This window comes from Lepidochelys kempii, chromosome 17 (assembly GCF_965140285.1).
Source record: "Lepidochelys kempii isolate rLepKem1 chromosome 17, rLepKem1.hap1, whole genome shotgun sequence".
In the NCBI taxonomy this organism is placed as follows: domain Eukaryota; kingdom Metazoa; phylum Chordata; order Testudines; family Cheloniidae; genus Lepidochelys; species Lepidochelys kempii.
The window spans coordinates 3,385,476-3,400,127 of NC_136396.1; the positions used below are offsets into that span (position 1 = coordinate 3,385,476).

A 14,652-nucleotide genomic window follows, 5' to 3' on the forward strand; every position below is an offset into this window, starting at 1 on the left:
TTCAAACGCAAAATGAAAGTGAGTCCCCCACCTCATTAATTCAAATTAGCACCGCAGAGACTAATTAATAACCAGAATTGAAACCAAAGCTTTAGAAGGATCACCTTTTTTAGCAATTTCCATTTCTTCTTCTGTCCAGCGAGAGGTCTCCACAGGCTCTGCAGAAGCTGAAATAGCAAATGGTGAGTCCCATTAGACAGAGAAAAGACCAGGATATGCCCGTTCAGCACCAATCACACATTAATCAATTCATCTGTTTACATTAAGGCCTATTCAAGCTATTTGGGAAAGCTGCCCAGGACCATGGGAGGCGGTCAGTTTCTATCACACCAAACTAGGGGTGGGAAAGGAATCTTCATGCTCTCATCAGAGCAAGATGCTAATGACTAGCTTGTTTTGAACCACCAGAAAAAGTGGAATTTTTAAAAATCTAATTAAACTCAGATTAATTCTACTGATACCAGAGTCTGAGCCATTTTAAAATGAAGTTTACTATATATGTGAACATGTGGCTTGTTTTTACTGCAAAGTATTCTGGACAATAAATATTCTAAGAAGCCAAGCTATTTCTAAAAGGTTTGTCTGCATTCACCCACTAAAACCGTCAAAATTTTTGTTGCCATAAATAACTGTCTGTTCTGCCTGATTGTACAAAAGAGCCAGTCCACCGACAGGACTTGGGATAAAATGACAACATCTAAATTCTTGATTCTTAGAGAGTATTTTGGTGGCAGATTTTAATCTGAAGATTTTCATGCAAAGTAGGAACCCCTTTTTCCTCATACATCTGTAAATGCTGGAGTATTTCACTTCCCATGCTACACATCATGGAATCACTAAAATATGTTTATGTAATATTCTCTCCAAAATTACTTCAAACACTGAGCAATGCTCCCAACATCCAAATGATATAAGCAAATAAATTCTTATTTCCATTTTATAGATGGAAAAACAGATGTTAAATGACATGCCCTGGGCCACAATGCAAGTCAGAGCCATGCCAGAACCATCATTAGAAGTTGGGAGTTTCTGATTCCCAGTCCTGTGTTCAAGCCCCAAGGTTCACATTGGTCTGCCACACTCTTGAACTATAAATTGTCCAGCTACACACAAGGCCATGTTATAGAGAGGTCTAATGGGAAACTGTCACGTATTAAAGTGTCCAGACACGATCTCTGAAAGAGCCTTGAAGGCTGAACTAGCGTTCCTGCGCAATAGATGGTACCCAATATACCACAGAAAACTCAGAACCCACACAATTATTTGCGAATGCTTAAAGTTATCAATTAAAACAAAATCATTGGAAAATATTCCAAATTCCAATTTCTGCCAAGTGTCATGTTAATGTTATGCTAGGAGAAAAACCAAGTATGGTCTTGGCACAAGTAGGCTGCTGAAAGTCTCAGTCAAAGTCAAAGATAACAAATGATTTTGCATTTCATTTTTTTTTTAAAAAGTCATTCCTGTAAAATACTTAGCTCCTATATAGCCCTTATCTGTATAGCTCAAAGTTTTGTTTTTTTGCTTTTTATTTTTTTAATCAAGGAGGATGTAACCAGCCCCATTTAATACATGGGAGAAACAGAAGCACATGAAGGTGAAGTTACTAGTCCAGAATTACACTGCAGGTCACTAGAAGAACCAGATATAGAACACTTCTCCTGACCCCCAGGCACTAGAGCACACAGCTTGCCTTAAAAGGCTAAAGAGAGTTGAAAGACGGAAATATAAAGAAATGGAAATATAACCAGCACTTCTATACCGTCTTACCTTTTCCAAGTGCTGTAGCAAATGCTAACTAGTACTTAAATCACCCCTGCAAGATGGTTAGTCCCATCTCACAAGTAAGGAAATAAGGCAGCAAGATTAACTGATTTGTCCAAGGCTGTACACTGACAGTAGCAGAGCTGAAATTAACTCCAGAGGTTCTGGCTGTCATCTCAGTCATTTCACTAGACCCTGCTACCTCACTGCTTTCGCAAAATACAAAATCCCACCCTCTGAAAAGTGCTTGGAGTCTAAAGGTTTAAAAGCAAAAACGTTCAGCACTATTTTATTTTAGTGCCACATATGTATGATACCCTACAATCACGTTAGCCATTAATATTTTCTAGATGTACATATAGATTTTATAGACGTATACAGAATATGTAAAAACACAGTAGGCAAGGTCCCTTCCTTAAGGACTCTTCTACAGTCCGTAGTGAAGCAGTTTCTTGCCTAAAACTATACATACTGTAAGGTAGATAACATGTTATATTCCTTTCTGCAATAAAAACATGCAACTATTCACAGTTCCCCTCAGTATATCTATCCATATGCTTTGTCCTTCTAATCATAATTTAGACATTTAAGTCATGAGAAAAGGGCACTGGGCTTTAGGACACCCTGAGTCTAGCCCTACCTCTACTTTTGATTTGCTGTGTGACCTGGAGTAAGTGACAAGAGTTCTGTGCCTCTTTTCCGTGTCCCAAGTAAAATTTATAAAATGGGGATCGTAGCCATTTTTTAAAGTGTACTGAGATTCAGATATAAAAGATGTAAGACTTAATTAGCATCTATTGTAATATACTTCACACAACTGATTTGTGGAAAGCGGACAAGTTTAGTGAAAGCAGCTGGACACTTCTCTTAAAAGGAAATTTTGTACTTTTCATATTGTCTTATTCTGCTCATTATATTCTGCAACACGACAGGCAGCAAGGATTTATATATAAAATATTGTGAAGGCTCTGAAGGGATTTTATAGAGCCTCTCAGGCTTTTTCTATTATAAATCTATTTGCATGCTGTAACAGACACACTATTGAACACAAACCAAATCGAGAGAATGAAAGGGGTTGCAAAACACCACAGCATGCTGTGGAAAAAACAAACAAAAAAAAACCACACAGCCCCAAATGCTCTAAAGCATTTAAGGGGTTCCTCTGTGGAGGGAATTATTCCACTGACTCCTCTGGAAGAGAATGAAATAGTTAATTACTTAACATGCTGAAGCCTCTTCTCCTACACTCATTTCCTGCATATCAGTCTCCAACACTCATCTGGGCAAACAATCATAAGCAAAGAAAAATGAATGAATGTTTAAAAAAAAAATCTATGCTAGTACAAAAAACACCCTATCAGGAGACACAATGCAATCAACAATTCTCCACCTGCTTTATTTCACTGGATTTGATGTCACTCACGTTTAATATTGTTCTGAATGATGTTCAGCCACTGCAGACAGCTCAGCGTCTTCACAGACTAGAATCCTCCCCCCCAATTTATCCTTGCTTTATCTGCCATTGTGCATAATATAGAAAGCATTAGCAGAAAATGGAATCAGCAAAACAAAGGTTGGAAGATGGATAGGGCAGAAAAGTATTCAATCCACTCAAAAGTTTTTAATGTGGAGTCCGGTGGCACTTTAAAGACTAACAGGTTTATTTGGGCATAAGCTTTTGTGGGTAAAAAACCCACTTCTTCTCTGTTAGTCTTTGAGGAGTCCAGTGGAAAGAAAGCTCAAGTAATAGAACAGTGCCACTTGCTGACAGGTATTTTCCACTGAATGCATTCAATGAAGTGAGCTGTAGCTCACGAAAGCTTATGATCAAATAAATTTGTTAGTCTCTAAGGTGCCATAAGTCCTCCTTTTCTTTTTGCGGATACAGACTAACACAGCTGCTACTCTGAAACCTTGCTGACAGCTGTCACCTTACTTTAATACTATTTTAAAAATCCTCTCCATTGATAATTTTTCTGTATTTCTATTGCAGGAGTCAGCGTGGCTCTGTTTTGTTTACCTCCTTTTTTCTGCATCATCATCAGATTATGGCAGTAGGAATGTGCACTCCTTTAGGAACTCAGCCAGCAGCAAGAGTCTGTATACGGTCTACTGGTATATGCCACCAAAATAACACTTTACAGAAAATTCCTTAGCTACATAATGGATTAAGAAACAAACCAACCAGCGATCCACTCCAGATAATAAATATTGAGATAAATCAAATTCTGGGCCTAAATTGCTTGTTAGTAACCATCTAGGGCTAGGTCCTGCAAAGGATCCATGTTAATACAGGGGTCTGCCTGTGATTTGCAGGATCTAGCACTAACCCTGCAAACTAAGAGAAAAATAGTCTTTGTATAGGTTTCAGAGTAGCAGCCGTGTTAGTCTGTATTCGCAAAAAGAAAAGGAGTACTTGTGGCACCTTAGAGACTAACCAATTTATTTGGGCATAAGCTTTTGTGAGCTACAGCTCACTTCATCGGATGTATTCAGTGAATGTAGCTCATGAAAGCTTATGCTCAAATAAATTGGTTAGTCTTTGTATAAGTAGTCTTATTGCGTAAGACAACTACTGGTGTTCTCTTATATAGTTTTAAGATCTGATCTGATTTTATTTAACATTCACTCATATAGATGCATATTTTTAGAAGTTTGATAAACTTCTTGATGTCTTGTTTGTCAATAAATTACTAGACTTGAAAAAAATGTCACTGTATCCACAATGGAAATGTGTTGTATTCGCAAAGAATGATCCCATATTGACAAAGTGCCTTTCTGCCAGACGGATCCCAAAGTACTTTCCATAAATGCTACTCACAGGGTTCTGGAGGTGGAGGAAGAGGTGGTGGTGGCTCTTCAGTAGCAGCAGCAGCAGCATTTGCTGCTGCAGCTTCGTTTGTCATTGATCTGGTGATCCTGCCCTTACGACGACCTTGACTGTTGGCAGTTTTTCGTCCCCTAGGAGTAGCCTGCTCTGTTTCCTCTGGTGCAATTTCTGTTTTGTCCTTCTCTTTGGTGTTCTCTCTGGAGTGAAGACAAAAGTTAAAAGAAAAGCTTCAGCGCAGATATTAATAAAGCATATACTACGTAGGCAGGTATTGGTGAAACTGAATCACAGATATAAGAACTAAGTGTAAGCTTGTTTTTCAGTACCGATGGAAGGAGTAATTCTTTGTAAAGCAATTTAACAGTAAAATAGGCTCCTCATTTGTTCCCCAAAAATCAGAATTTATTTAAAAACAAATGGAGCTACACTCCATTATTAACTAAAAATCAAAAGAAAAAAATCTACCATTTCCTTACTGATGGTACCAGGTATGTCCTTTTATTGGCTTTAATAGAATGTCCATTTTCATATAGAAACAGAAGCACCAGAACTTCACCTTGAATGGTCCCTTGAAATGCATTAACTATTTATGCTAAACAATCTGTTCCACCTGGTATTTACCTCTCACACGCCTGAGTACATTTCCCAGACCTACTGAAGAGTTCTGTGTAAAGATATTACCTCACAGTACATTGTTTTGCTAATATACTGTAACCTACACAGCTACAGCAACACTGCATACACGAGCAGCAAACACTGTAAGTTAACACAAAAAACTTCAGAAGGGCAAGAAAAATTCCATCCAAACTTTAGGGGTTTTCCATTGATCTGAATTGGTCCAAAGAGTCTGAGAGAAACAGATATGCCACAGAACAATTATTTATGCAATCAGCAATAATTCAACTCTAAATATGGAAATTCTATAGTGAAATCAACCATCAGGTTTATTGCTTTCATTTAATACCAATTCCCTAAATAAATAGTAACAAAAAACTAGCAAAGAGCAACTGCATTAGGGAAAAAAAAAGTCAAACAGTTCATTCTCATTACATATACTCACTTAGATTCCTCCTTCTCATCCTTTTCCTCTTCATCTTTCTTTTCTTCCTCTTTTTTCTCTGTTTTTTCTGCTTTCTCCTCTTCTACTTTTTCTTCTACCTTTTCTTCTTGAGAAGGACGTGCAATTTGCTGCTGAAATGAACCATTGACACACTAAGGCTATATAAAACACTTAACTGTGTAAAGGATATGCATTTTTCTCGTAATAGTATTAACACCATCCATATTATTGAAAAGAAGTTACCAAGATTTTACATTAGAATCTTCATCACAATTTACACATCAATTTAGAAGTTGGGCTTGGATTACAGAGGTTTTACAGCAATAGGAACATCTGCAAATTAAAAACATAAAGAAGTGGTTTGGCAGACCAGTTGGCATGGAACAATCTGCCTGTAGCCTTGAAGTTTGTTTCAACCACCACATTTTGAATGTTTCCTTCAGTCCCTCTCAATAAGTAACTTCTTTTCTCTTACATTTTGTCTGATTTTCAGTAACCTTTATTTGGGAACTTACTGCATTTTATTTTGTAGATTCCATGGATGTACTGCCTTCCTCACTAGAATAAGTACAGTGATAGTGAAGACACAGTACACAAGTTATTCTTTGTGCTGTCTTCATAAACAAGTCTATACACGGTATCAAATATAACATAATATGGAAGAGAGTTATGTTAAAAACACCACTATGGGTCCCCAACACATGTAGCCTGAAAATTAACAGCTGTAACAAACAAGTTTTAAAATAGTATTCAGGAGATGTCTAACCAAAAATCTTGAAAAATATATTTCAAGAGTAGCAATGTTAACTTGCTCTATTTTAAAATAGTAATACATGATAATTTACAACTTGGAAACAGAAGATCTACCACCATGAACATTATGTACAGCTCTAACCCTCCTAAGGGTAGTCAGCAGTATCAAGCACTACATTAGGAATTTCATATTTCACTAGATTAGCATATATACTCGTTCATAAGCCGAATATTTTTGGTAAAAAAATGACACATCAAAGAGCGAGGGTTGGCTTATAAACGGGTCTACACCAAAATTTGATGATTTTAAACTCTATGAAATCATTGAATTGAGGATCCAATACACTGTTGTTTTGTTTACCTGGAGCGTCTGTAGGCATGGAGCCCCTCAGCTTCCTGTGGCCGTGGTTCGCTGCTCCCAGCCAATGAGAGCTGCAGGAAGTGGCTTACAACAGGGAGCTGACGGGCTCCATGCCTACAGATGCTTCAGGTAAACAAAACATCCTGACCTGCCAGCGACTTACCCTGATGGGCCAGGAGCCAAAGTTTGCCAATCCCTGAAATATAGGGTCAGCTTATGAAAGGGTCATACAGTTTTTACTATTTTACCTATCCATCTTGGGGTGGGAGGGTCGGCTTACAAACCAACGGGTTAATGAAGGAGTACATATGGTAGTTTAAGCAGTTGAGGAGGAAAGGTATAGTTTAGAACTGTGAAGTTCTTTACTATATTTCTCTATGACAGCAAAAGATACAGTTTTACAATCATGTGGGCATTGACAAAGAAAAACAGTTTGCAAATATCAGAGTAATTACAAATGGGCTCCCTGACCCTGAACAGAACAGCTAAAAATAGTACATTTATGCAGTCCTAAGTTAAATGGCAGTTCTAGCCTTAACTTTGTCTTGAAGCCTGGGTAAGTATCTGCTTCTGCCAAGGTAGCATGATGCCATTAACTTCAACCACCAGTAATACATTTGATATAAACCAGCATCCTCTTTGTTGCCCTTTTCCTACAACCACTCATGCAAGAATCTGTTGTGTACTAATTCTTAAATATAGCCATAGTCGACATTTACTGAGCAGGGAAGACTTAATATCCTGTTTCAATACTCTCATGGGGCTACTGCCCCTAAAACACTTCATAGAAACTAAACTGTACTTGTTTCTTACTGGCTCAAATTGTATGTACAACTCAAACCCACCTGAATCACTTTTACTGTTCTTCATTTACATGACACCATCAGTTATTTTGATGTAATGTAAGATATCTACATTCATATTTTACAAGTTTACCTTTGATGTCCATGTCCAAATCTCTGCAACCAGCATGGTAGTAGCAAGTGCTCAAATCTATTTACATTTATTATGTCATCACAGGTTTGGACAGATGGATTATTCCACTGGTAGTCTGATAGAAGTGAAGATATTTAAAGGCACTTTCATTTTTTCCTCCCTATTGTTTTCAAACATACTATTTTAATGTCTATTATATCGCTCATAGCTATTTCCATTGTTACCTGTAAACCTATGTTACCTATGAATCTATAACTGAAAATGGTGGGACGAAATTTGTGTCACCATCCCTACTCCTCTTCCCCCCCAAAAAAACATTCAACTTCCCTGCATGGCTTAGTTATTAGGAGTAATCTAACATTTGCCAACTCAAATTTCTCATACTGTTTCCAGATGGGCTGAAGAATGTATAAGATGTGTTCACAGAAAAACATTTTATACTAAATTAAAAGAGATGGACCTTTAAAGGTGGCTGTAAAAATATTTTCTTCACAAGCATAAGCTTTTATGTCCCTATGCTCCCTGCTGTGTTATTGCCTTTGTTACAGAGTGCTCTCAGAACTTTCTAAAAAAGGAGAGCGCCATGAGTCAAGCAAAGCCAAGCAAAATCTGAGACAGAGGTTTCTTTGCATTTTACTTATGTTACATTTATATACTGCAGCACATAAATGTACATATTTCATTAAATTTTAGCATTTGTATCTACACAATTCATGTAATTATACGAGCAATTAAGCTTCACACTTGAGGGTTGTAAGCATGTGATGATCAGGAAGAAATTCCCTTGCTCTCAGTGCACAGCATTGTACAATTATTATTATATTACTATTATTTATTAGGTGCAGCGTGGGGGTAGTTCACCTTCTTCTGAAGCAATGCTTAGTTACTATCCAGACACTTAGCTAGATGAATTGTGCAATCCAGTATGGCAATTCCTACTGAATATTATGTATTAGCAGTATTGCGATAGCACCAAGAGATCCCAATCAGGGTCCCATTATACTATGTGCTGTACAACTAGTCAACTCCATAAAGACTGTTCCCACCCCCAAGGGCTTGCAATCTAAGTTGCAGTCTGGGCAGTACTCCAATGTGAGAAACCTGATCTCAGATCCTCAAAGATTCTTCCCTTTGACAACATCAAAATATTTTTAAAACAGTATCAAAAATGCATGAGATGGCATGTGAGTAACACAGAGCCTACAATTAAGTCACTACGTATGGTATCGTTTGGAAAACATGCTCATAATTATTGATTAATGCAGGAAAAATTTCTGTAAGCAAATAGCAAATATGGTAAGAATGCTTGCTTTAATCAGTCAATTTCTATAAACTAAACATTCCAAAAAAGAAATTATAGGGGGTAGCTTGTAAATGTAAACCAAAGTCTGGGTGCAGGTATTGTAAGTGTGCACATTATACATACACAAACAATAAGAAGTCTGTTAGTCTGTTTAAAACCCTGGAAAATTCATTGAAGGCTAAAACCAACTCTCTCTTTCTGTTTGCACTTAAGTAGTGCACCACACAAATCAAATATTATCACTGAGAGAACATTCAAACATGCATGGCACTATAAAAAAACCCAAAGACTAAATCTTTTCCCCTAAGAGTTTACAATTCCGCAAACATTTGCTATTGTATATATGCTTAATTTTATGTGTAGTCATATCTAATTAGTGAAACTACAAAGGGAGTAACTCCATGATCTAACAGGGGGTTACACTAAATGACCCTTGCTGCCCCTTCTAACATGATGATTCAGCCCTAAATTCACATAACAGGAGGAAGTAACAAATGGAAGGGGAATAATACAATATAGGCTTGAGTAATTGAGGAGTCTTGAAGGTAGTATTGTATTTCTATACACATTATGTATTGCATATACATGAGTATAGTTCAAGTGCCTCTTCAAAAGGGTGTCCTGAGAAGGGACTTGAGAATGAAGAAAAAGGTGAAGTGTCAAACAGAGTCAAGAAGGGGGGAGCAAGCATAGGTGTACACACTGGAGAAAGACAAAGGGGATAAACATGCGGCTTTGGCTAATATAAGTCATGTACAGCTCAGCAATCACACACTCCCCTCCCTAGACCCCAAACACCCAGATGCCTATAAAGCATGGTAGTCAGTTCAAAATTCCTTGCTTGTGCGGATTAAAATCAGACTCCCAGATATACTTTAACTGCAAAACATGCTTAAACATTAAACTCTTCGGGGATTTTTCTCTTGAGTGCAAGGAACAATTTACCTATGTTTTGCCGAAGTCTTTGAACAAAGTCAGTGTGCTGTAATGCGTAGATGCAACACAGTGTCAGCATGATTTTTGCTAGTGGGGTTTTAAGTAAGGCCCTTAATACTAAATCAATGTGTGTTGCTGGATGTCTAAATATAGAGCAAGACAGAAACAAGAATTTTGGTAACTATTAAATGCCTTAACAGTATCTCAAAATTAACAGAAGGATAAGGAGAGAGTTCTGGGAGGTTTTTTCCTAGGAGCTTACATGCTGTGCGTTAACAGGATTAAATTTTATCTAGTCCACTGAAAAACTCCTGAAAATAGGCTGCATAAATGCTAAAAAGCTCCTTCATATAGCAGTGGCAGCAGGTGTCATTGGTACATTACCAAATTAAGGTTGGAAGTCACCCTGAATATATTTTTAAAAACTAAAATGCTTTTGACTTTTTAAAAATATGAACTGGCGTAGATATTAATAGCAAACTATTATTTAGAATCTTCCTGCAAAGTATTAACATCTCAATATTGGTACTAGTTGGTTCTCTCAAGTATTCCTTTAACATGTCAGGGAGACATGCTGAGGTAAATGTTTTTTGATTTTGCTAGACAGGACAGTATGAGAAGCGAAGTTTAGATGAACCGCAGCTTCAGCAAAAATCTGGATTTTGTATATAATTTGCCTGAAAAAATAGCTGGATCACCAGAACACCCCCCAATTGCTTTTACCTGCCTCATTTAACACAGCACATTGTCAATTACAGGTTTAAATCTGTTTTTCCACAGTGAATTTTTCTAGCATGCAATCCTCTATAGGGCAAAGGCAGTTTAAAACACAAACCTTAAACAGCTGAAGCCTCAGTCAACGACGTACCTGCACATTCATCTGTTGATTAAAACTCTTACTATCCACAGCACAGGGGTCGGGCTCTAATGCAAAATAAAACTCAAAAGCACAAAGCCTACAGCACCATCAATAGCTCCTTAGCATGGGCTGGCTGACCCAGCAACGTGTTTATTCCAGGAAACTTTGTCATCCTGCCACTTAAACTGCCTACAGAAGAGTTGCCCATCTCACGTGCAAGCTTCTAATCTCACAGGGGTTACTCAAGGTAATCCCCACTGAGCTGTGCTTGATTGGCTGTCACAGAAATACAGCAAGTTTCTGTCTGGTCAAATCACTGGACTGTACCACCTGCTGCAAAGACATATGGGTTGGTCCACAGACATTAGTTTATGCTGACAATGCAGCTATACTATGGAAAAGTATACATTTCCAAATTATTGACTAGCATTTCTCTCCAGCCCCCTTTCAAATTTCATTCCAAGACAGCCTTAAAAATACTGCTATCCACTCAAATTAATCTTCTGCTTTTCTACTAAAGCAGACTTTATTCAGTCCATCTAAATTATAGATATACACATTACACCCATCAATGGCCAATTTGCAGAAGGAACTGTAATAAGATGATTATTATTTCCCTCTCAGTTGATAATTTTTCTTCAAAAACTGCTGGTGCAACCAAACAATCATAAACCATTGGATGGTGTTCTGAAATACAAGCAACTAGACCCTCTCTTGTTTCATTCTGAAGTGGTTAATGTACTGCTGCTCTTCCTCTTCCTACACGTGTGCAAATCATAAACAGAAACTGTTTGTTGCTGTGCCTTGATAGCTGTTACTTCTGGGTTTCCAGTATATCTCAGAATTCACATAGCCTGTAATCGTCACTTCACAGAAGATAGTGATAAACTGGAAGTTCTCTGGTGAGCATCCTTTTTTAAGAACAGACCAAATTTTGAGACTTGACTATCAGAATATCCCTTCCCACTAGTTGGCAGTTTGCAACCAGACTTTGCATTTGCATCCATGCCACTTTCTATTCTGAAGTAAAAAACAGATTTCCCTTATTTTAAAAAAACTTATACACATGCTACAAGACAGACACTTGACACGTTACCTCCCCATGGAGTCTGTTAGAGAAGTTTAAATTGTATCTTTATTAGAAGTCTTTCCCCTTCTAGATTTACTTTAAACAGAAACATCTCTTACAATACAATAAACTCCACATTTCTTAAGAACTTCATATGCTATAATCCAATACTCAGGGCCTTCAAAATAAACATACGTTTTGAGACCTATGCTGATGTTGGCCAAGTTTAAATGGTCGCAACTATACTGGCTAAGAAAATATTTAGGTTTTTAAATCATAACCATGAGTAATAGCGGTGCCAGTGTAACAGCTTTATGCCCTCTACTGGAGAATTGTATCCTGCCTGCACTTGCTATCTGTTTCACTGCACTATTTGCCTCGCTTTTAACTTCTATGACCCTGTATGCTGGGATGCTTCTTTTGAAGTTACTCTATTGCCAGTACAAAAAGATCCTGGAGTGCATCCTAAACCCCACTACCTTGCTGGGGAGCTGGAAAGGATAAGGTCAATTAATAGAGGAGAAGGGTCTCCTATTTGCTCTAATCTTTTAATGGGTACTCATGAGTAGTTTTTCATTTACAGTTAAAGATATCACCCTCCGTTGGGCTGAAAAAGTGACGCCCAATGATGTTTAGTGTGTTCATCATGTTGTTTCAGGTATTATAGCCCAATAGCAATCATTTTTTCCAAAAGGTGAAAAATAACTACATTTACTCCCATAAAACAAAGGCTCCAGGCAAACAAAATAACATGATTTCTCAAGGCTTTCAATTGCTAGAGAATACAAGTGTCCACATTGCAGTTATGGCTAAAGAAATATTAATAACCACAATAACTATACGCATAAGTACAGGTATTTGACAGTTCTGTAACATAATTTTCTGTAATTTACTCTATAAACCGAAATCCTTACTACAAATTGGTTTACTAACTATTAACACATTTTAAAAGAAAGCAACACAGTTCAGAGCTGAGCAAGATAGGATTCAACAGAAAAATCTAAAATATATTTTAGCATTGTTCATATATACCATGATTCAGATACCAATGTGTTCTTGCCACTTCATGTATATATAAGGCTCACTAACAGTTTCCCATAATTCTGATGTTTATAACTTGTCCATAATATTTAATCTGGGCTGACAGCTGGCAAACTAAGGCCCCCATTTCTAAGAATTAGGCAGTATTTAACTGGACTCACACAAATAGTCCCAGTGCCTTCCATGGAACTACAAGTCAATCATCACAGAATGAGGGCCAGAATCTGCCAGAGCAGAGTTTTGTTTAACCATATTTAACTTGTACAACTTTAAAGGAGCAAAAGCAGTGTAAGTAAAATTTCCTAGTTCTGACAGGTTTTGGTTCCTGCATACTTCAAAAAGGGTTTTAAAACCAAAAGTTAAAATTTGACAAACAACTAGGTCTACAATACGCCTATTTACTTTGACATTTTTTAATATTACTTTGGTGTATCTACACAAGTTTTCAAACTGACTACTGCACAATACAGAGTAGTTACTTTTAAGGGACCATTACTAGGAGGTAAGTTATGTATTTTAATCAGATATTTAGGCAATGGGTCAGAGCTAAAAGACATTAAACGTACAAGATCTGGTTTATGAACTTTCATGTTGCCCTCTATACCACAAATTGTTTCACCATAAAAAAAAAGTTTTAAAATTAAAAGCCAGTTACATGCTTGAACACAGAATATGAGCTTAGCAAAATTGGGTTGTAAAGTTTCTCTTATTCAAATCAGTGACAGTTTAAAAAGGTTACAGTGAGTTATCCTGCAAATAGCAGGTCCTGACTATAATAATAGTGACACATTAAACACTGTACACAAGAACTAAACCACTACTGACTTTAGGATGAAACAGCATATACCCCACCCTCATGCTCAAATGCACTTTGCTAGTTCTGAAGACTTAAGTGTTATAGAGCAACAAAAAAATAAGATCAAAAACTGTCTCGATTTTTGAAATGCAAGTCATGTCTAAATATTAATCATAATCAGCAGCAGATTGCTGGTATAAGGTGTATAAAAATTCCTCCAGCTCTGCGACATTGTAAGCTGGTATCAGTAGACTCAGACAATTTTGCTCACCAACCTGAGTAATAACTACTTATTGGCAGTAGTCAATATTTGTACATGAGAATGAGAATGTAAGTTAACCTGTCTTGTGTATTTTCATTGTTCATGTTGAAAAAGTTTCAAACCATAAACAGTGAAAAAGTAACAGTAAATTAGGATTTTACATTCTCCTAGTTTTAATAATTTAAGATATTTAACATTGTTACTAAGGAAATTTTTGTTATCCCTTGAGTACCTCAAAACTTGAGCCTACGTTGTCTTATGCTTCATCACACTCAGTAGTATCTTACTCCCCAAACAGTCCAAACAACTTCCATTGGAACTATTTGCATAGCAAAAGCATACTCAACACCAGTAAAGGTAGCACAATCCAGCATTTCCAAGTAGCTTGTATATTGGTCTGAGAAACCAGCCAAAGGCATTTTCTGGGCTTTATTTTCATGGTGACTGCATACATTTTGAGAAAATCTGACTTATTTTAAACAAGTCAATACTCCCCACTTGGAGTTCTCAGAATCTGAAGCCATCATAAGTCACACAGTGATGGACTTCAATACAGTTTGTAACAAAATATCCACAATGGTTAATGTTTTCAGAGAAGAGCTGGCAAAGTATGTAAATGTCTCAACACAATCTCCTGATTTAGTAGTCAATGATTTGTTACAGAGTGCTTAGCTCTGATCAA

At 37.1% G+C, this 14,652-nt stretch overlaps 1 protein-coding gene across 15 annotated transcripts in view; it reads right to left on the reverse strand.

Annotated features, from left to right (window-relative positions):
- NCOR1 (nuclear receptor corepressor 1) overlaps positions 1-14,652 on the reverse strand; it is a 114,961-nt gene that overhangs the window by 47,010 nt on the left and 53,299 nt on the right. For 8 of the 15 annotated variants that reach the window (XM_073315880.2, XM_073315883.2, XM_073315879.2 and 5 more), the window contains 3 exons: positions 5,655-5,806; positions 4,586-4,791; positions 105-167 (listed from right to left, as the gene is read on the reverse strand). In XM_073315880.2, the coding sequence (XP_073171981.2) occupies positions 105-167; positions 4,586-4,791; positions 5,655-5,806 (421 nt within the window). The remainder of the gene's footprint in view (positions 1-104; positions 168-4,585; positions 4,792-5,654; positions 5,807-14,652) is intronic. The other 7 variants (XM_073315884.2, XM_073315881.2, XM_073315890.2 and 4 more) reach the window with 2 other exon arrangements.